Here is a 22,436-nt window from a genome sequence, read left to right on the forward strand (position 1 = left end):
GAGCTGTCTCTGTTCACTGTGTGCACTGTGCTGCGGAGTTGTGGGTTTGGGTCTTGCTGTCCCACGCGCCAGCCTGCATGGCTTTCTCACCTACCTTTGTGAATTCCAGCGGGGGCCCCTAGACATCACCCCAGCCTTCCAGAAGTCCCGTTCCAGCCAGACACAGGACAGACTGTGCTTTTCAAGGTCCATGGCCACCTCATCAACTCATCAGCAGAGACTGGGCCCCATTGTTGCCCCTCTGTGTGTGTTTTTGCTTTGCTTTGTTGAGACAGGGTCTCACTTGCGGAGCCCAGGCTGTGATCCCCAGCCTCCCCAGTGCTGGGATTGTAGAAGTGCGCCATCATACCTGGTAAACTTGGGTATTTAGACAGGCCCATTGTTGTGCTGTGAAGCAAAGAATATTATTTATATTTTCTTTGTGACTTTGGGGCTGTAGCTGGCTACCTTTTGTTCCTAAAATGAGACCGGTAGGAAGGATCCATTACAGCTACCTGAAGGAACCCATGAATACTCAGCTCTTTTCCATAGGCCAGGTGGTGGGGCTCCGGGTCTGCTCCATAGGCCAGGAGGCGGGGCTCAGGGTCTGCTCCATAGGCCAGGAGGCGGGGCTCAGGGTCTGCTCCATAGGCCAGGAGGCGGGGCTCAGTTTTCCAGGTTGGCTGAGGCCCTACCCACACCCATACATGTGGTGATGCTGGTGTCTTCGTATCCTTTGGTTCTCTTTGGAAGGAGCAACTGAAGTCTGTCTCCTGCTCACAAACCAGGACTCAGACCCCTGTCATAGCTGTGGGACTTTACAGGGGGTCCCTTTATCCCCAGACCCCACTCTGTAGCTGTGAAAGGAGACTGGGGACCAGAGTCACAGGACACTGGTGGATTCCTCCCTCTGACCCACTGTGGGAACCCAGGATGGTCACAGGTGTTCCTGCCTGGGAAAGCTTCTAGGGCTGCTGTGAGGGGAGGAAACAAGTCACACGGGCCTTGGTGGAGTGAGGATGGGGGACCTTGCCTACCCTGTGGGCTGGGAGCAGGAGAAAGTTGGTGTGTGTGTGTGTGTGTGTGTGTGTGTGTGTGTGTGTGTGTGTGTGTGTGTGTGTGTGTGTGTGTGTGTGTGTGTGTGTGTGTATGCACGCACTGCTTCTAGGGCTTGAACTCAGGGCCTGATTCTCTCCCTGAGCTTTTTGGCTCAAGGCTGGTGCTCTACCACCCCTTGAGCCGCAGCTCTACTTGTTATTTTTGATGGTTAACAAGCATCTATGGCTTTCCTGCCTGGCTAACAGTGATCCTAGATCTCAACTTCCTGTGTAGCTGAGATTATAGGCCTGAGCCGCTGGTGCTGGGCTACAAAGAAGGGTCTGGTGCTAGAGAGTCCATTCTACTGTCATGCTGAGTATCCCCAGCCTGCATCTAGCCAGGGTTCTTCACCTGTTTCACTGGAGACTTGGGTCCAGACAGCTCTTTGCTACCTTATGTGCTGAAGGATATAGTAGCATTCCTTGCCTGACCCCACTGGCTGTCAGCACCCCCATGCACACACATGACACCCCACAGAAGCTGATTTGAGTTTGGATCTAGCCCAGGGCCCTTGGTTTGCAGATGTGTTCATTTACCAAACCGACCAGATTCCCAAGGCTATCCCGCCTGCTCCTTACCTTCCAGGGTGTGGCTTGTGTCCCAGCACTCGGTGGCATTGTGGTGGTGGACTCAGGTATAAGTGGGCACACGTGCCACTGAGTTCTCTTCCAAAATCCTTTCTCCGCGACCCCTTGCCTGCATCCCTCCAGGCCCCCCTTAATATCACTGGGATGAATTCTTCACCCCTGTGGTGGCTACAGGTGGGGTCCCTGCCCCCTCTCCCTGCCCAGCCTTCCCTTTTGTAATTAAAAATCCTCTCATGGAAATCATTTTCATCTCAGTGGTCAGAAGGGAGTAAAATTGGGGCGGAAGGGCCACCTTTCCTCTGGGGATTATTTAGGGAAGTTACATGTGCGGCCAGGGCAGCCTCTCAGCGACGCAGTGCTGGAATTCAATTAAAGCTGGCCAGTGTGGTCTGCCACCCTCATTGTCAAGATAATTGCTTCTTGACTCCAAGGGAAGGTGGCCGTCACCTTTGCCCCGCTGGGCTCTGCTGGGCTGCTTGAGGGAGAGGCGGCCGCCCTAGCCAACAGCCTTGCTTATCTCCCATAAAAGGTAGAGAGGAGCAGGGCAGGCCTTGGTTTCCCCATTTGTGAAGGATCGGGGAGGACCAGCCAGGTTTTGTTCAGCATGGGCTGCCCCAGTTCATTTGTTTTTGGAGAGCAGTGGAAGAGAGAGTCTCTTAGAACACACACTGCTGGAACCTAGTCAGTCAGCCATGCCTACTGAATGGAAGGAGATTTCCATGGGGAAGGCAGACCCGAAGTCTCTTCCTGGGGGCGACGAGCCCTCAGCTGCTGGGAACCACATTATTGGAGGGGCCTTACTGAGAATTCCAAGCTTCCTGAGTCCCAAAAGGGGCCATCCAGCTTGCAGGAGGCATTAATGAAGACCCTGGGAGCTGGCCACTGGCCGGCGGTGGTCAGGAGTGGGGGATGGGGTGGACGGAGAGTGGAGATCTGCTTCCCTCGTCCACTGATGATCAGGTCTGCATTCCCTGAGAACTGCTGGCAGATAAGATGGTGTAAGGCCATTGGTTTGATCTTTTTCTCTGGGGTGGGAGGGAGAAGAAGAGAGAGAGTGATGACATCACAAACTAAAGGTCCATGGCAGCTGTTAAGTCTGGCGTTCACTCCAGGGGTGGATGAGCTGTCTGATCGCAGTGGTTGGATTTCCCATGATGATGGTACAGAGGCAGCCGCCACCAGGCAGCGGTGGTGCAGAGGTGGTGTTGGAGTCTGGTCCTGGCTCTGGCAGCCACTGGATTCTTCCAGCCCTTAGAACCTGTTCTCTATCTCTGAGTGGAGGTAACAAGGGTGGCAGTGAGCAGTACAAGCTATTATTAAGCCCGGAAAAAGCTTAGATCTGTGTAGAGCCCTGGGGACCACTGAACTGTGTGAAAAGAAATAATTGGAGCCCTGGGCTGGCTCCATCCCCGAGGGAGGATGTGTTTGTCATGAATTGTGTGGGGACCCTTGTCTTTGCTTGCTGCTTATGGGAGCTCAGGGCCAGGAGTTCGAGGTTAACCCAAATACATCATCGGGAGCCTTGGAAACGAAGCATTCTTTCTGCTGCCTCTTGTGAGTGGACGCATTATCTCCGGGGCTCCGGGGCTGAGGATGCATGTGCCCCAGAGGACCTATCGGCGATGTGTTTGTGTTCTGACATGAAGAGCTCAGGAAGAAGAAGCAAAAGAATATGAAGGGCTTAAGTTCCAGACTCCCTACACACACACACACACACACACACACACACACTCACGCACACACACACACACACACACACGCACACACACACACACACGCACGCATGCACTCACCCCAGCCTCCACTTTTGGAGGTTAAGGGAAGCCTGCTGGACTTCCTTTAAGATCATGGATGGAGAAAGACCTGCCCCGGGAGAAATCCAGGAAGGTGGAGACAGCTGGTTTCAGATTGTTTGTAGGTGGCCATTCCTGCTCCTCAGAGAAAACCCCCAGTCAGGGGAAGAAAACAAACCTGTCATCCTCCCACTGGGACCTGGGCTGAGTTGGAGTCCCTCATGCCCTAAAGACAGGATGTGTGGCAGGGGAGAGAGAAACAGCTTGAAGGTAACTGTGACAGGCGTCTCCCTCCTAGGGCTGGAACATGGATGGATTCACAGTCACTGCAGGCTGACCCTAGCCAGTAGGGCCAGTGTTGTCAGAGCCTGGCTGTACGTACACAGAGGCAGAAGAAAGAATTGTCTGCATGGAAGATCTACCTGTCTTCAATACTAAGGCAGAGGATTATCCTGCCAGTCTTGGAAGCCATTGTTTGCTGAGCAGCTACTGCGGCTGCTTCTGCCCCAGGATTCTGATGCTGGCTCGTGTCCTGGGGGTGCTGAGCTGGCTCCTTCCTTTGCTGATGCGTCCTATTCCCAGGAACCCATCTAGCCGCCTCTCTGCTCGGGCCTCAGAGATCAGCGATCATCAGTTACCTTTGTGCAGGGCTCTCTGTGGATTTATTTTCCCTGCTTGCCATTTATACACTTCTCCAGCATTTTGTGTGTTCATCCAGAAAATGGGTACAGGAAACATGCCAGGACTAAGAGGTGCTGGCACCATCAAGCAAGACAGGGGCTCCGTCTTTCTGGAACTCACAAGTTGTCAAGCCTGCATGAATGGCTTTAAGGAGCATCCATTTCTCGCAGTGTGACCCTGGGATGGCCGGATGATAGTCAGTAGCTCCAGTCTCCTGGAGAGGTCAGCTGACCTGCCGGGGGACTCATGGTGGATACAGGCTAGAGCAGGAAGCCTCACCTCAAACTCTCTTGCTCCTCCAGAGTCTAAGCTGTTAGAACTATTAGAAATGACAGACCCCACGTTCTGACCCGGAAGTGGACAGCATCCCCAGGAAGTGGCGTTGGAGGTCTCCCTTGAGTACCAGCAGTCCATGAGCTCTGGGTTGAGACCCAGAATCATTCATGAGAAGAGCTCGCCTCGTCTGCCTCCAGCAGAGCTGAGTCTTGGGAGCCATCTTGCCCTTCCTCCTTCCGTGTCTTCCTTGAGGTCTTTTTTGGCTCTGCGTTGTGAAACTGGACTTTGTGCTTTCGTCTTCGCTGTCTGGGGATTTTACTGGATCGTTGCCAGCAACAGAATCCAGGAGCTTCCTAGCAATGGGCTTAGAAGTAGAGTGGGACCCACGAGAGACTTGACTGCACCCGGAATCTGGGTGAGGTCACGCAGTCCAACCACAACAGGAAATGCGAAGTGGCTCCTCAGGAAGACAAGTTGATTTCTTCAGAACATTTCTTTTAAGCAGGTGCTTGTGGTTCACCCCTGTCATCCTATCTACTCAGGTTGCTGAGATTGGAGGATTGTGGTTCAAAGCCAGTCCTGGCACTAAAGTCCATGAGAATTTGTATCGCTAATAAACCAGCAAAGCCAGAAATGAAGTTATAGTTCAAGTAGTCGAGTGCTAGCCTTGAATGAAAAAGCCAAGAGATAGTGCCTAGGCCCTGAGTTCAAGCCTTAATACTTGCGTGCGTGCACGCACGCACACATACCCACTTTTTAATGGTGAGCATGTATTTGTGCAAGAAGACATTTCTTAATTAGGCTTTCTTTAAAAGAGGAGAAATGCAATTAAGCCCCTAGTGAGCAGAGTCTGGGCTCCTTGGCCCAAAAGGTGCAGGGTACCTAGGGCTCTGGTAATGCCAGCTCCTGAAGCTACCATGGCTCAGCTTGGCCTTTTTTGGCAGATGAAGTCCATACCCACCACCAGCCTCAGTGAGGTGCCTAGCAGTGGGTACCAGGGGCTCCCTGCTGGTCTTGAGTGCTCATCTCAGAGTGGAGAGATGGAGCCCTTTGGGACTGGGAGCCCCAAAGGGCTAACTTGGTGCGGGATGGCGAAGGGCAGTCCCTCAGTCAGGATGGGGTCTTTGCTGTCTGTCACCCCATCAACTCCTCTTGCCTGGATTGCTTCTTAGGAACACCTACTTCAGGTGGGAATTGTCACATTTGAATCCGGATCTCACTTCTTTGGCTGAGTAATCCATCTCTCCGGAAAGCAGGCAGGCATCCATTGAGTCTTGGATACCTTCTCTTGGTGCTGGTTAGGAAGAAGGTTGTGTGCAGAAGTAGGGACCAGCATGTCCCATGATGCCACGCTTCCAGGCACAGGCTAGGCCATCACTGGGGCATTCTGAGACATTCTGATCCTAGAGGCTTAGGGGCCCTGAAGCCTGTGGAGAGAAGGGATGTCAGATTGTTAGAACAGCTGAGAACCCTTGGTAACCTCCAAAGATTCTAGCCACCATCCTGAGAGTGAGTGCTCCTTTGTCAGATTCCTCTGCTGTCAGTGTTTAAGGCTCAGGAGGCTGATTTGTACCAGCCCAAGGCCACCTGGCCAATAAGGACCAGAGCTGGGGCTCAGCCCCTGTTCTTTCCGGTCCCAAAGGGTCTGCTCTTCCCGATGCCCCATTTTCCACTCTGACTGGCCCTGGGCTCATCTTGCTTCTGACATTTTCCTGCTAATGGCTTGCCCTGCCCCAACTCTTCAAGCCAACCCTGGGGTTGGGGACATCTGTTCTGGCTGGAGGGCAGGTGGGTGGGGTGCTTGAAGACACAAATCCTGTGTCTGAATTGCACTCTGCCCTTGGACTTCTTTGAGCAAGCCGTGCCTGTGGGCTGAGCTGGGGGCATGGTCTGGGGGTGCATTTCCCCCTGCTTCTGCCCTGCTCCCTGATGGAGGGGGAGGAGAGGGAGGGGTCACCTTTGTCCTCACCACCACCTTCACCACAGCAGCAGCAGCTCCAGGCCCAGCACCTGTCCCACGCCACGCACGGCCCCCCGGTCCAGCTGCCACCCCACCCGTCAGGCCTCCAGCCTCCTGGGATACCCCCGGTGACCGGGGGCAGTGCCGGGCTGCTGGCCCTCGGCGCCCTGGGCAGCCAGGCCCATCTTGCCGTGAAGGATGAGAAGAGCCATCATGAACTGGACCACAGAGGTGAGGCTCAAGGGTGGGGCAGGGCTGGGAGGGGGTTTGGGAGGCCAGGGTAGGCAGTGCACTGTCACCTGTGCACCAGGGGAACAAAGTACGTGCTGCTGCCAGAAGTTAGCTAGAGACTGGGAGCCATTTACTGATCTGAGGATCGCGGTTCAAAGCCAGCCCAGGCAAGGAAGTCTGGAGTGCTCCAGTTCAGCCTTGTGCATGCTGGCATGCTTGTGACAGCGATGAGCTAGCCCTCCCATGGGGCCCAGGACACCATAGGAGTTCAGATTGGGGTGGGGGGCTGCTGCATGTAGAAGACAGAGGACCTGGCTCACTGCAAGTCTGCACAGGCTGACACTGTGGAGCCCTGGGCAAGAGGCTTGGGGCGGAGCCCGCCTGCCCTGAGCAGGAGCTGGTGGGCAAGCTTTGTGTCCCATGGTGTCCCTGGGCCACGGGTGAGGTGTGGGCTCATGTGTAGTTGAGCAGATAATCAGAGATTCCAGCTTCTGGGGGCTTCTTGGCAAAGAAACAAAATGGTGGTAATTCAGAAAAGGGAAAAAAATCCACCCCCAAATTCTGTCCCTTTTGGGGGGGGGGCAGGTAGGAGCAAGAATGTTCTTAACTCCTAGTTCTCACACTGGAATGGAGGCTATGCTGGAATCTAGGGGTGTGCTAGAACCAAGGTTCACTACAACTGGGGTGGTTAAGATCCATAGAGAGCCATTGTCACCTGGTAGTGCCAGAGACATTGCCTTCTGCCCCATTGACATGTTAGCCAATCACAAAACCAGGTGTGCTAAAACTGACCTCCGACCTCTGCCTGTTCTTCCTCTTTTTCCCCTGGGGATCGGACCTGGACCCTCCTGCTGCTCTCTTCGCTTCTTTCCCCAAAGAGAGAGACTCGAGCGCGGTGAGTGTGTGGTTCTGGGCCCTGTGGGGTGGGCTTGGGCGCAGGTTGAGATCTGGCTCTCAGCTGTGGGCTGGTCTCAGCCTGTGGGTCCACAGCCAGCCTCAGGGTCAATAGGGTGGAGACTGGTCCTCTGTTCTGCTCTGTGGATCGAAGCTGAACTCTGTGATGTTGGTTTATGTCTTCTCAGAACTACCTCGCTTCTCTGTTGGCCGTGGTGGGAGGGGGCTGGTTATGGTCACCTGTTGAGCATGGTCCTGTATTATGGAAGTGCTCTAGGCATTTGTCACAGGAAGAGTTTGGCTAAGTGATCCCAGATTCCGTGTCCTAGGAAATGACCAGCTGACCAGCCCTGCCTCTTCCAAAGGACTTTGTGGAACCACTGGGGCTGAGCCAGAGTTAAGGACCCCAGGTTCCCCCTACCCCTGGCTGCGGCTCTTCCCTACCCTGCATGGTGGATGCCTGACTACCTTCTGATCCTGAATCCTTTTCCTTCAAAGGCCCCAGGTTTCTTTCTCCCTGCTCTGAGCTTTTACTTGGCTTAAGAAAGTGCTCACCAGTTGGCATTAAAGCCAGGCCACCCATGTGTCTGCCAAGCTCTGAGATTTGTTGTAAATCTTTCTGATCGCATGGTGGCTCCAAGGTGGTTATGTACCAGCGCGGTGGAGTCTGGATAAGAAAATCCTCCAGCTATTAGCAGAGCTGTTCTTCCTCGTTGCCGTCCTTGTATCTGGGGCCATCTAATCTGCTAGGACGGCTTTGCTTATTACCTCTGTGTTATGTGGGACTTGGAAGGTCAGTTAGCTAACCATCCAGACAGCAGCCTTCATCCTATTTGCCCTCCCTTCCCCGGCCTCCCTCCTCCTGGGCTAAGGTTTTAAATCTCCCCATTAGCAGCAAGGCTGCTGTAACTCTTCACCACGCCTATGGGATCAGAAATCCAGGTCTCTTGTTTGGACCCAGGAAGGGCTAGGTATTGAAGAACTGAGTAGGAAGCTGAGAAATCAATCATAAACTGGCTTTTTTTTTTGGAGGCGTTAGAGAGGAAGTTTGTCCAGATAGCAGTGAGTCTGATTTGGACTTTTAGCGTAGCTCTGGCCCCAACTTTGCGAGACAGGTCGCTCTCTTGGCCTCTCTGTTTCTGTATGTGAACTGTGGGAATTAACCCTGCCCAGCTGGCTTTGTTCAGATAGGGTCCCACCATATCCCCCAAACAGGACTCAGTCCCACAGGTGAGTGGGCATTTGAACCCCAGAAGCCTCTGTGTCTTTCATAGCATCCTCATTTCAGTTTGTTTTTGGCTTTGAGCCCTCGCTGATGAAGGCTAGAAGCCCCTGGGGACCCCTAAGAGCTAAGTCACCAACATTCATGAAGGGCACAGTCCAGAGCAGAGGGGGACAGCAGGAGAAGAGCTACTGGAGGATGAATAGGGATGAATCCGACCAACCTGAGGCCAGGGCTGGCAGGAAGGCTGGGCTGGGCCTTCAGGGCTGGAGCTGGAGATTCTGTGGGGGTGGGAGCGGGAAGGGGGAGGTGATGGCGATGGTGGTGTTGGCTGGTGTAGACTGGAATAATCAGCCTTTGGAAGTCAGGTTGTCAACAGATGAGCTGAGAGCAGGAAGGACAGAGCAGGAGGGAGACGGGTGGATGGGCTGGAAGCCATCCCAGAGGGGTGAGTCTGGAGTCCAATTAGAGGTGGCTTCATTCATATTTCCTTGCGTAGCCCAAGCAATAAAAAATACTTAGTTTTTTGGCTGCCTGCCAGCCAGAGGCGGGCTGGATCGATGCCGCTAAATGCCTGACACGGCTCTCCGGTAGCAGGGAGGGTTTTCAGCCTGACTGCATGAGAAGAAAGAGCTTACTGTGCCGCTGCTGCACACCCCTCCCCCTTTTCCCTGCCTTCCCCTCCCCTCCCCTCCCGTCTCCCCACCCCCCTCTGCCTGCGAGGGGCAGGCAGCCTGGGGGCTGGAAGCATTTCTGCTAAGCACGAGGTGGCCGCCCCCCGTTGGAGGAAATGAAATGAAATGACGGTGATTTTTCTGCGGGTGCTTGCAACAGCTAATTGAATTGCGGCTATGTGCCATCCTCTCTCTCTCTCTCTCTCTCTCTCTCTCTCATGCACAGCTTTGGGCAAGGTTGAGCTGTAGTCCCATTACCTCCATCTTTTCTTCAAGGCTTGATAACTCTGCCATTTTAATTTGCTGCGGGCAGAAACTTGGCAGAGAAGGGCTGCCCAGAAACGGGCTTAAGAAAGGAAATTAAGTTCTGTGGCTGGCTCCTGCCCCAGTCCCGTCCCCTCCCCTCCCCTCCCTCCCTCTCCCCCACACACCGCCCACTGGCTTGTCTAGCATGCTCCTTCCCTGAGCCACCTGCGTGGTAAAATGGGGGAAGGTGGGGGGGTGGAGGCAGTGACTTTGCCCTCAGCACTGTTCTCTTCTGAACCGTTATTTCACCGTGCATCTCTGCTCTAGGCCCAGGGACCCACTGGCCTTTTCCATCCCTGTAGATTCAAAGCTCATGGAGGGTAGGGACCAGGTCTTGCTCATTCCATTCCCCCTGGCATACAGAATCCGGCCCAACCCAAGGCAGATGCTCTGGGAATGGAGGGCGCTAAGGAATTGATGGTCTCCTAGAGAGGAGACTCGAGTTGCCACCTAAATGGCACTGTTGGTCAAGCTCACAGCCCTCTGCTCAGGGACAGTTGATGCCCAGTTCTCCTGGCCATAACGCTGGCCTCTGCCATTGGTCCATTGTCTCCTGTCCATCTCCCTCCCTCCCTTGCCCTGCCCCTCACTCCAGGCCTGACCCACTGAATCCTTTGGGCCTTTGACCCTGGTTTACATCAGCTGACTTCCCTTCCTCAGGCTTTCCTGTCTGAGTGGGAAAGGCTCTGACGGCACGGTGGGGAAGCGGGGTGGGCATTGAAGGTCTCGTTGGCAGCAGCTGGTGCCCACTGTCCTGACTCTGAATTCCTGCACCGCTTGAGACCTGGGGCTCCAACCCATCTTTTATTTAAGATACTTGAACTCCCGCATCCCTGCTTTGAGCATAGAAGTGTGACAGAGTACACACAGGCGATGCCCACTTGCATCCATGCTGTGCCGCACGGGGGGCTGTGAAGCAGCCAGCAACGTGGGGTTATTCCATGGCAGCCTTCTTGCTAGAGAAGGCGGAGGGGGGGGGTGTGCTCTCTGGAAACTCCCCTCCCCCAGGGCCCAGGCTACAAAGCTAGGGCAGGGCTCCCCAGTGAGGCCATAAATGATGGGCCAGGCCTAAGTCCCAGGAGAGAGACCCCCCCCCCCACCACCTCTTGGTTCCTCTGCGTTTTCGTGCCACTTGCATCAGGTTGCTTTGTCATGTGACCCCTCCGTGGGAGGTTTTGACCCCATATCCTCTGTTCGCTTTCAGAATAACTCGGTGTCGCCCTCAGAAAGTCTCCGGGCCAGCGAGAAGCACCGGGGCTCTGCTGACTACAGCATGGAAGCCAAGAAAAGGAAAGCCGAGGAGAAGGACAGCTTGAGCCGATACGTATGTCTGGCCTGGGCCACCTGGGCTGGGTAGGGTGACGTAGGGGCCCAAAGTGTGGCTGAGCTGTGGCCCTAGCTCTGAGGGTGGGGGGGAAGAGTATGGGGTGGGCAGAGACTAAAGTTCGTATGGGCTGGGTCCCAGGGAGTTCACACTCACTGAGGAGAGGAGGTAGATGGGGTGTCCTGACCTCTGTCAGGTCTGGGGATCTTCCTTGGGATCTCCCAGAATCCCAGCCAGCTCCAAGAGAGCCCCAGGCACTCCATAGGTTACCCCAGACATCAGCCACTCAGCCCTGGGCTTTTATATTTTTGGTGCTGATCCTGGGGCTTGAACGTAGGACCAGAGTGCTATTCCTGAGGGTGGGTTTGTTTGTTCGTTTCTGCCCGTGGCTAGGGCGCTACCACTTAAACCACAGCTCCTCTGCCCCATTTTGGGTGGTTTATTGGAGATAAGGAGTCCCACTGACTTTCCTGCCCTGAGTGGCTTGAAATCTCTATCAGATCTTAGCCTCCCTAGTAACTAGGATTATAGGCACGAGCCACCAGTGCTTGACTGAATGTGCATGAGATGCATGTTAAATACTTAGGTGTGTGTGCTGATGTGTACTGGGGCTTGAACTCAGGAAGGGCCTGGGCACTGCCCCTTAGCTTTCTCACTCATAGCTGGCATTTGACCACATGAGCCCCAGCTCCACCCAGCCACGGCCATGGTAATGTGATGTTCTAGCATGGGGGCCCTAGCAAGTCACGGCCTACCTGAATTAGGGGGACAGCTGTGCACTCAGGAGCCTGGCCCCAAGTCCCAGGGGCCACTTGACTGCCCCATGGCCCTGGGCTTGGATGGAGTGGTGAGATTGCTTCGTGGTGGGCAATAGAGACACAAAGGGGTGAGATGTGGGAGTACAGTGATAAGGTAGGTGTCTGTAAGACTGTCCAGTGAGCATGGGGGCAGGGAAAGTTCTGGATCTCCAGAAGTTGGGCTTAGAAGCAGCTTGAGAGCATGGGGGAGGCGTTGGTGGGAGCCTCACTGGCCCGCTGGCCGCTCTTTTGGTTGCAGGACAGTGATGGGGACAAGAGTGATGATCTGGTGGTGGATGTCTCGAATGAGGTAAGATGTCCCTGGTGCTGGCTGCTGGTTGGGGTAGCCTGTGGTGGTTCCTTTTGGTACTGAGCAGGGCTTTGCCCCTGTGGTTGGTGAGTGTAGGTACTAGGAAAAGCTTGGGAGAGGTATCTCCTGTTCTGAAGAGTCCACTGCCCTCCTGTGCCCAGCAGGGCGGAGGTCTCCTATAGGAAGCCCAGCCCCTCCCAGCCTGTTAGTCTTACTTTGTGTTTGAGCTTGGATGGGTCACTGACCCCATCCTAGGCTCTTGGTCCCCTCTCATCTGTCAGTCAAGCTTTTTCCCATCATCCATCCCTTCTCCATTCCTGTTCCTGGGGCAGAGGGGACTCGAGCATGCCCTGGGCTTTCCGAACTTCCCTGCGTGGCTGTGTTTACAGGACCCTGCCACACCCCGGGTCAGCCCCGCACACTCTCCTCCCGAGAACGGCCTGGACAAGGCCCGGGGCCTAAAGAAGGACGCCCCTGCCAGCCCTGCCTCGGTGGCCTCCTCCAGCAGCACACCGTCCTCCAAGACCAAAGAACTTGGTCATGTAGGTGGGGAGGGAAAGGAAGGGGAGGCATGGGGGGGAGGTGGGGGAGAGGGGAGGGAAGGAAGGAAGAACAAGGCTGCAGGTACAGGCTGGGTGTAACTCCGGATCTGGGTGGATTCCACACTAGTTAGTGAACATTTCTTTTTTTCTTTTTTGGGGGGGTCAGTCATGGGCCTGGGCGCTGTCCCTCAGCTCTTCTGCTCAAGGCTAGCTAGCTCTCTACCACTTGAGCTATAACACCACTTTGGGTTTTCTGAGTGGTTTCTTGGAGATAAGAGTCTCACAGACTTTCCTACCCGGGCTGGCTTTGAACCATGATCCTCAGATCTCAGCCTCCCGAGTAGCTAGGATTACAGGCGTGAACCACGGGCGCTGGCTTAGTTAATGAATATTTCTGAGCCTCAGTGGCTACGTCTAAAACTAGGAGTCTCTGCCAAACAGGAGCCACAAAAGGTCCTGAAGTGGGGCCAGCTCAGGCTGCCCGGAAGTCCAGGTTTCCTAGGGGACCAGGTGGGATGGTATGCACCCCAGCCCTTGGAAGAAATGGTCCCTGTTGCTCCCTTCCTCAGAATGACAAGTCCTCCACTCCCGGGCTCAAGTCCAGTACGCCAACGCCAAGAAACGATGCCCCCACGCCAGGCACCAGCACGACCCCGGGGCTCCGGGCCATGCCCGGTAAACCTCCAGGCATGGACCCCATAGGTATAATGGGTAGGCACCGCACGGCCGGGCTGACTTGGGTGGAGCGGGAAGGGAGAAGCCCAGTGCAGGCTAGAGCCGTAGGATTGGCCCAGGGCACGGGGGAGGGCAGCCGAGCTGGGGCCCTGGCAGATGGAGAGGAGAGACATCATCAGAAGCCTCAGACAGGCCAGGCACCCCAGGCCATGGCTGTGAATAATCCACCTCTAGACATCCCCACCCTGCTTTGCAGCCTGGGCTCCACGGGCTGCACCCGGTGGGGAGGGGTGGGAGTCATTGCCTGAGAGAAGTAGCAGCCTTAGGGTACAGTTATGGGCCCCTTCCTCGCCCTCCCACTGACTTCTCCCTTCCCCCCTCCCCAGCCTCTGCCCTGCGCGCCCCCATCTCCATCACCGGCTCCTACGCCGCCCCCTTTGCCATGATGAGCCACCACGAGATGAACGGCTCCCTCACCAGCCCCAGTGCCTACGCCAGCCTCCACAACATCCCACCCCAGATGAGTGCGGCCGCCGCTGCCGCCGCTGCCTATGGCCGGTCACCAATGGTGAGCTTTGGAGCTGTACGTAGACCTTTTGGCTCCTTTTTTGGAGGGGGGAGAGGGGATTGGACGGAGAGTTCCAAGCTTGGTGGGGTTAGACGGGGGGGGGGGTCTGTGGTGGGGTCAGATGGTCCACGCATGTTGACAGGGTCCTTGGGAAGGTGGGCCAGATTGATATCCTTCTGGGAGGAGTTTTATCTGAGTCCAGACTTGGCCAAAAGGGCAGACAAGAGGGGATGGCTGCCCTGCATCCTCCTGCCGGTTTCTGGAGGTCCATGTGCAAGGCCACCTCCCAGTGCCCCTCCTGCTTGGCCCTGCTTGGCAGATGCATCAGTAACTGGATAAACATTAGAGTTGGGGCTGGTGGGAGGCCCCTTCCCAGGACAGTTTTCCTCAAGCTTTCTATATCAAGGGGAGTCCCCACTCCTCACAGCAGACTCCAGGGTTGCTGGGCAGATACAAAGTCAGAGCTGGGGGTCTGGATTGCCCCCCCCCCAGTCCCTGCCACCATTTAGAGCAGGGGGCTTGGAGTATTCCAACCAGTGCTGTGCCACAGGCCCAGAGGGTGGGGACGGGATGGGCTACGTGGGGGCTTACTGAGGGCCCCTTGACTTTCCTTGCAGGTTGGTTTCGACCCTCACCCCCCCATGCGGGCCACGGGCCTGCCTTCCAGCCTCGCCACTATTCCCGGAGGGAAACCGTAAGCCTGGCTTTCTTGTCTGTGGGGCAGCAGAGAGGACCTTCCCTCCCCCCCCATTCCCCTCACCATGGGCTTCATCCCTTGGGACAGTGCCTGGCCCTGGAGGGGTGCAGTCATAATCAGCTCAGGGAGCCCCGAGTCCCTGCTCATTGGCTGCGGGAAAAAGGGGGGCCCAAAGTTGCTGCCTGTGGACAGACTCTGGACAGACTCATGGCTGTACAAGTCATAGCCCTTCCCTGTCCCCAGGGCCCAGGGCTCCCTGCAGAGGGAAAAGGTTGAACATACAGGTGGTACTCAGATAGGCGTGGAGAATCTTGACTTCATGTGGAAACCCCACTGTATCCTGCCCACACACACACACACACACACACACACACACACACACACACACACACACACACACTATGCTGTCCCCCACCCTGACAGCTGTCGGTGGGCTGGGCAGGCTGCCCTCCCTCACTCATTGGCTCCCAGGCAAGGAAGGGCTGGCACTTAGCTGGAGACTTGTCCAGGGCTAGCACGTGTATGTGTTTAGTATATGTAACGTCTATCTATACGTTTATTATATATTATATAATTACATAAACATATATGTATTTGTATATAACATGCATATTATTTCTATACATATAAATGGAGTGAAATTCAAGGCTGGGATGTGAAGCCATCCTTGGATGGGCTTCTAGGATTTACAGGAGTTCCACAGTGAGGACTGGGGGAGGGGGGGGGTGGGCAGGGCAGCCTTTCAGGGCTGTGTACTGGCGCTGGGTGCCAGGGGTGACCGCCTTCCCCTTTTCAGAGCGTACTCATTCCACGTGAGCGCTGATGGGCAGATCCAGCCGGTGCCCTTCCCCCACGATGCCCTGGCAGGCCCCGGCATCCCCAGGCACGCACGGCAGATCAACACCCTGAGTCACGGGGAGGTGGTGTGCGCCGTGACCATCAGCAATCCCACCCGGCACGTCTACACGGGGGGCAAGGGCTGTGTGAAGATCTGGGACATCAGCCAGCCGGGCAGCAAGAGCCCCATCTCCCAGCTCGATTGCCTGGTGAGCGCCCCCACCCACAGCTGCAGACAGAGCAGCGTGGGCAGCCTGGACCCCGTGAACTGGGACCACAGCTCTGCGTGAGCTGGGTAGTGTTGGCCACCAGTGGCCAGAGTGGGCTGCGTTTAACTCCGCGCGTCTCCCTCCAGAACAGGGACAACTACATCCGCTCATGCAAGCTGCTGCCGGACGGGCGCACACTCATCGTGGGCGGTGAAGCCAGCACGCTCACCATCTGGGACCTGGCCTCGCCCACGCCCCGCATCAAGGCCGAGCTGACCTCCTCCGCGCCCGCCTGCTATGCCCTGGCCATCAGCCCTGACGCCAAAGTCTGCTTCTCCTGCTGCAGCGACGGCAACATTGCTGTCTGGGACCTGCACAACCAGACGCTGGTCAGGTGAGGTGCGCCAGGAGGAGGTCCCCCGCCTTGTCCTGGCGGCCTGGCCCTTCTCCAGAACCATGGCTCTGCTCGAGGAGGCCCTGGGCTCAGATTGGCTTGAGTGAGGGGATCCTATGAGAGAAAAGATGGCTTTGGTTCGAGGAGTTGTGGAGGCAGAGATTGGAGGTTGTCTCCAGGAGGCTGGGGGGAGAAGGCCAGAGCAAGAGAGGTGTGGGGCCTCCTCCAGAGCACAGATGCTGGCTTGGCAGTGGGGGTTCCCTGGGACTTACTCTTCCTCCCTCGTGGGCCTGTAGGCAGTTCCAGGGCCACACGGACGGGGCCAGCTGTATAGACATCTCCCACGATGGCACAAAGCTGTGGACAGGAGGCCTAGACAACACTGTGCGCTCCTGGGACTTGCGAGAGGGTCGACAGCTGCAGCAGCACGACTTCACCTCACAGGTGTGCACCCCAGGAGATCCATGCGCTCCCCGCCACACCGGGCCCTCACGGGGGTCCTCCACACCGGGCCCTCGTGGGGTCATCCCCTGGGCCAGTCTAGGAAGGCCTCCTGGAAGGGGCCGCAGTGCTGTGGAGGAAGCGAGGCCTGGAGTTGGGCACTTGGCCTGTTGGGGGGGCGGGGAGGGACTTGACAACTGCTTTCCTTATGGTGGGATGGAGACATTGAGGGTTTCTGCCCAGCTCTGGAGTGAGCACATTCTGCCAGCCTTGGCCCGGCCTGGACTTCAGTGAAGGCCAGGCGTCACCATTTGTTATTTTCATTTCTCACCTTTGTTTTAAGGAGGGGGGTCACAGAGGCAGATGTGGTCTGGGGTCCTCTGACCCACCAGGGTGCCTGGATGATGGATGGGGAGGGCCTGAGCCGGGCACCTGAGCATCAGGCCCCACTGCTGAGGACACTGAGCTATGTATGCGCCCACAGATCTTCTCTCTGGGGTACTGCCCCACCGGGGAGTGGCTGGCTGTGGGCATGGAGAGCAGCAATGTGGAAGTGCTGCACCACACCAAGCCAGACAAGTACCAGCTGCACCTGCACGAGAGCTGCGTGCTCTCCCTCAAGTTTGCCTGCTGTGGTGAGCCAGCGGGACCTGGTATGGGGAGTGGGCCGGGACCCCCTGGTAGCAGTGTAGTGAGGAATCAGGAGTGATTGGCCCCATGGATCTTGTGCATGTGTGTACACACACACACCTATCACCCCAGAGGCACTGGGCTCTCAGGACACTGACTAGAGCCCATCCTGGGTAACTGGGAGCAGGGGGGCGGGCAGGGGGCTGGAGGGCTCAGGGCCGCAGGTCTTGCCATCTGGCAGCCCGCTCCCCTTCTACCACCTGTAAAGGCACAAACGTGGCTCTCCCTCCCTGAATCCCAGTAGGTTTTTTCTCTGTGGCTGGGAAGAGCACCGACTGGGTGCTCCTTCACGTGGTTTGGGAGAGGGAGGTGCTGGCCTGGTAACCCAGGGCCCTGCCACACACCCACACCTGGAGGAAAGGTGTCTGCCCATTACCGTCCCCAGCTGGGACGGTCTTTTCCCATCCCGGCCCTTCTGCACCTCCCCTGTATGGGAGACAAAAGCATTCTCTTGAGTGTCCACCTGTCTCACTGGTAAAAAGCAAGTGGAGCACTACAGTAAGCCCCACAGCCAGCCTCAGGTATTTGTGGCAGCCGAGTCTAGGGCCTGTACTGCTGTAGAGGGCCAGGGCCGAGGCCTAAGCGGGCTCTGCTCTGTCTGCAGGCAAATGGTTCGTGAGCACTGGGAAAGACAACCTCCTCAACGCCTGGCGGACACCGTACGGGGCCAGCATCTTCCAGGTGCGCCGGCACCCCGTCCACCTGCCACCCTGCTCCCCACCCACCTGTCATCCCGCACCCCACTTCCTGCTCTTTAGGATGTAGTCCCTGGGGCTAGGGGTGGAGAGCAGACCTGCCTAGACCCCTTCTCTGCTTACATGATGGAGACCAAGAATGGGTCATCCAGAGAGGGCTTTGGGCGGGGGGCTGTAGCATGACATGCTGTATTTTGCTGATGGCCTCTGACCCCTAAGAGCCTCACCTGGGACCAGGAAAGTAAAGGCAAGATCACACAAGGGCTCTCTGGGCCCTGTGGAAGGTAGACCTGGCACTAAGTGTCCAGAGAGGCTTCACTGCCAGGCCGCCTGTTCTGATTGGTTCAGGGTGAGGAGGAACAGGAGGGGGCGTGGCTACTGACATGATTGGCGGGGGTGGGGAGCATATACCACTGCTTCCTCTCATATGCATACACTGACACACTTGTACACGCATGCTCATACAGGAGCTCCTTAGCACTGACATGTCTGGTGTCCTGTATGTCACACATGTCCCTTTCTGAGCCCGGGTATCCATCCTGACTTACAAGGCTGACATGGAGCCCTGATGCTGCTATAGCTCAGACTGTACCTTCTTGCTTATAAACAGGGCCTGGCGAGGAACTATTTTCTGTTGAAATCAGAGGAGCTTGAACTACAATCCCCCCTTCCCCTCTTGTCCCTAGTTGGTTTGGTGGGGGCTGGGCCCCCGGACTGAGCTGCTGCTGGGCCGTGGAGGACATGGAGAATGAATTTCTCCTCTCTCTCTGTCTCCCTCCAACAGTCGAAAGAATCCTCCTCCGTGTTGAGCTGTGACATTTCGGCAGATGACAAATACATTGTAACAGGCTCTGGTGACAAGAAGGCCACAGTTTATGAGGTCATCTACTGAACAAGGACTCTGACTCTGGGAGACACAAGCGTGGCTCTGGCAGGGACTGAAGATGCCGTGAGCGGCAAGTTTGGGGTGCGCCGGCAGGCAGAGAGGCAGCACCCCACGTGGGCCTGGGCGCCTGGCTGCAGGATTTTCTCCTCTTCCCCTTAACAGTGCTGGCAGATGCTACAAATAGATTTATTTTGGAGGCCTTGGCTCCAGTTCCCCACAGACACCCTCATGCGTCTCTGTCTCTTCCTCCCCCTGTCTACTGACCCTGGGGTCCAGGACACTGGAGCTGACCACAGTGCTGTGGGGGGAGGGAGGAAGGGGAGGATCTTGTTCCCCATTGTACAGAGCACAGGCTTGTGAAAATGTAAATAACAGACACAGACTCCTAGTGCCGCGTGGTCGGGGGAAGGGGGGCCTCGCCAGAAGCTCGTGCCTCCGTTGCCTGCTGTATTTGTAGCCCACTCTCATGGTGGCTTTTCTTCTCTCTCTCTCTCTCCCTCTCTCTCTCTCTCTCTTCTTTCTCTTTTAAAAACAGAAGTTCCCATCTCAGAAAGGTAGTTGGGGCCAGAGAGCAACAGGCAGAGGGAGGCGAGTAGGGAGAAAAGTCCTGAGTTTGGGGGGCAGCCTACCTTGATATGACTCATGGCATCCACGCATGTCCGGATGAGTGATTGACAGACAGTGCTGAGATGGGCGGGCCTGGCCATAGCTGGGCTTCTCCTTAACATCTGTGTGCTGTCCCCCTCGAGCCTCTCGGGCCTGTCTTTGTCTCTCTGTCTCCTCCCTCCCCCCGCCCTTACTCTCTTCCTCTTTGTCTCCCCCCCCCCCCCCCACCTCTCTGTCCTGGGTCCATATTTCTCTTTGGTGCATATCCAGTCATTGTGGTAAGAGAGATGGTTCTAACAGGGCAGCCTGAAAAAGGACCACAGGAGAGAGAGAAACTTCTAGTAACTCAGCTCAGGGAGCTGCCAGAGGAAACTGCAACTGGTGCGGGTGCTTTCTTGTTTCGTTGTTGTTTTTTTTTTTTTCTTTTACTTTTTGAATAAAAAAAAAAAAGAATTAGAAGTGACGTCCTTTTACAAAATGCCTTCTCCCCTTGCCTGCCTTTCCTATCCCTTGAGGAGGAGAAACCCCTGGATTGTGGGTCTTCAAGATGACCGCGCCCCCTCTCCCCCTCTCCCTGCCCATCACCTCTTAGGGTGAGTCATGGGCTGCAATTTGGGGGACACAGCCTGGACCCTTGCAGCTTTCATCTCTCTCATGGTCCCAGGCAGGTGACACCAGATGCCAGTACCGCTTGGTAACACCGAATGTGAAGTGTTGGGATTTTGTTGGTTTGTATTTGGGTCTGATTTTGTTTTGTTTTCTTAAGAGAAGCTAAAGGGTATGTTTGTCCCGATGGCGGGTCTCCACGGATGTAGCATATGGAAGAGAATTTTTATACCGCATTTTTATGGATTGTTTTATAGTGGGGGTTTGGTCTGGCGAGAAGGAAGAAAGGGCATCTGGGAACCTGCTCTGCCCACCTGTGGTGCTCAGGGCTGAGCCGCTGTGCCCAGCAGGCAGCACCGAGACTCAGTGGGGACTGGAGCCAGCCTGGATGAGGAGGGCGTGGGGCATCCGGACTCTGCCATGCTGTCACCCTGGATCCCTTGTGAAGGCTCTAGAAGGAAGGGCGAGGGTAGGAGAACATTATTCCTGAAAAGAAAAAAAAAGTCGTTGTAATGAGCTGTTTTTATATTTTTAAAAGTTGCTATTTAAAAGGTTGGCTTGGTTGTTGTGTTTTAATTGCCTTTCTCTCCCTCCCCCCCCCCTGCCCCTTTCCCAGCCTGGTATCCGGGAGCCCCAAAGCCTCCCTCTCTCACCACAGCCATGAGACAAGTTCTTCCCTGCCAAGCCTCATGGTGCAGGGCTGAGGAGAGGAGGGCAGGGCTTCCCAGGCCTGAGCTAGCCCACAGTACCTGTCCAGTCCAAGCACCGTGCAGCAGGGGGGTGGGGGGAGGGGGAGGTCAGGCCTCAGGGAGGGCGGGGAGGTTTGGAGGTCGCAGAAACTTGGGGCTGGCTCCCCTGCTCTGGCACTTTGCCCCTGGTAATGCCTCTCACCCCCAAGCAGGTGTCTTAACAGGAAACAATGAGAATTGAGGCACAGCCTTCATGCTGGTCTTGGAGCAGCTGTTGGCTCAGAGAGTCCTTTAAGGTGGCAAGGGGACCAGCCTTGGGTGCCATGGGAGGACACCCACCTGAGGCCACAGTCTTTGGCCTCCCCGTTCTCCAGCCAGGGCTATAGGCCAGTGTGCCAGGGCTGGGGCTGCCCATTAGGGCAGTGGCTTGTTGAAGTTGGAGCTCCTGGGTTCCCAGTGGGTGGGGAAGGGCTGAACGCACCCCTGCGGTTGTGTCCTGCATGTTCACAAGGTCGAGGTGGGGGGGGGGGTGAGGACTCTTGCAGGTGCGTCTGAGTTCACAAGGCTGCAGTCTCTTCCCATGTCTGCGGCAGCACCTCAGAAGCTGGAGAGCAAGAACATCGCAGGGGGCACAGGTCCTATTGTCCTCACCCAAGCTCACCAGGCCTCTGGCACAGGCGCCTCACAGTGCCTTCCCCCTGATCTCCCTGCTCCAACCACTGCCAGCCATGGTCCCCCTCCTCCCTGCCCTCAGCATCCTCTGATGAGGAAGTCAGGAGCTTGAAAATGCTGATTGCCCAATGTCAGTCCTGAGGCTTTAACTCAGCTTGATCACTGTCTCTAGGCTCCTTTTGCTCAAGGCTAGCACTCCACCACTTAAGCAACAGCCCCATGTCCGGCTCTTTCTGTGATTAATTGGAAGTAAGAGTCTTTTGGATTTTCCTGCCCCAGCTGGCTTTGAACCATGATCCTCAGATCCTCAGCCTCCTAAGTAGCTAGGTGCCACCAGCACCCAGCTTCTTTTCTGGGCCAGTCTTGGAACTTGAACTCGAGGCCTAGGCACTGTCCCTGAGCTTTTTAATTCAAGCCTAGAGTTCTACCACTTGAACCACAGCTCCACTTCGGGCTTTTTTTTGGTGGGGGGGGGATAGTTTATTAAAGATAAAAGCCTCATGGACTTTTCCTGCCCAGGCTGGCTTTGAACTGTGATCCTCAGATCTCAGCCTCCAGAATAGCTAGGCTGACAGGCGTGTGAGCCACTAGCACCGGCCTGGGAAATCTTCATAAAGATTTTGAGAAGGAAAAGAAAGGCAAGCCAGCACGATTAAGACTCAATCAGGAGTCCCTCTACTGGGATTCTTCGAGACAAAAGTGGGTAGGAGGTGACACGCCCAATGGCAAAGAACAAGACTCACCAACCACGGCATTACCTGAGCCATGGCACCACCTGGGCCATGCATGCCACAGGACCTCCCCAAATCCAGTCCTGGCTCTTCCCACCCCTACAAATAGGATGCAGTTGCTCAGGAAATGAGAGCCAATGGCAAATGGGATTGTATCGTATCAAACAGCTTCTATGCATCCAAGAAAAGACACAGCCCAAAGAATAAGAGAAAACCTTTGCCAGCCATTCATCAAACAGAAGATTAATATGTAAAGTATACAAAGAGCTTACACACAAAAAAAAGAACCAAGAACCAATGAATAAGTGGGCAAATGGAACAACTAGTTCTTTGAAGAACTACAAATGGCAGATAACTATAGGAGAA

The 22,436-nt window shown here is 55.8% G+C and overlaps 1 protein-coding gene across 12 annotated transcripts in view; it reads left to right on the forward strand.

Moving 5' to 3' along the window:
* Tle3 (TLE family member 3, transcriptional corepressor) overlaps positions 1–20,532 on the forward strand; it is a 39,045-nt gene extending 18,513 nt beyond the window's left edge. For 2 of the 12 annotated variants that reach the window (XM_070042990.1, XM_070042996.1), the window contains exons 7-20: positions 6,401–6,605; positions 7,484–7,500; positions 10,906–11,025; positions 12,082–12,132; positions 12,522–12,674; positions 13,244–13,385; positions 13,736–13,932; positions 14,535–14,611; positions 15,411–15,660; positions 15,807–16,054; positions 16,351–16,498; positions 16,980–17,130; positions 17,790–17,866; positions 18,665–20,532. In XM_070042990.1, the coding sequence (XP_069899091.1) occupies positions 6,401–6,605; positions 7,484–7,500; positions 10,906–11,025; positions 12,082–12,132; positions 12,522–12,674; positions 13,244–13,385; positions 13,736–13,932; positions 14,535–14,611; positions 15,411–15,660; positions 15,807–16,054; positions 16,351–16,498; positions 16,980–17,130; positions 17,790–17,866; positions 18,665–18,772 (1,944 nt within the window). In that variant the 3' untranslated portion in view covers positions 18,773–20,532. The remainder of the gene's footprint in view (positions 1–6,400; positions 6,606–7,483; positions 7,501–10,905; positions 11,026–12,081; positions 12,133–12,521; positions 12,675–13,243; positions 13,386–13,735; positions 13,933–14,534; positions 14,612–15,410; positions 15,661–15,806; positions 16,055–16,350; positions 16,499–16,979; positions 17,131–17,789; positions 17,867–18,664) is intronic. The other 10 variants (XM_070042994.1, XM_070042999.1, XM_070042993.1 and 7 more) reach the window with 6 other exon arrangements.
* The last annotated feature ends 1,904 nt before the right edge of the window (positions 20,533–22,436 follow it).

Source organism: Dipodomys merriami, unplaced genomic scaffold, assembly GCF_024711535.1.
Source record: "Dipodomys merriami isolate MVZ:Mamm:240054 unplaced genomic scaffold, mDipMer1.0.p SCAF_33, whole genome shotgun sequence".
Lineage (NCBI taxonomy): Eukaryota > Metazoa > Chordata > Mammalia > Rodentia > Heteromyidae > Dipodomys > Dipodomys merriami.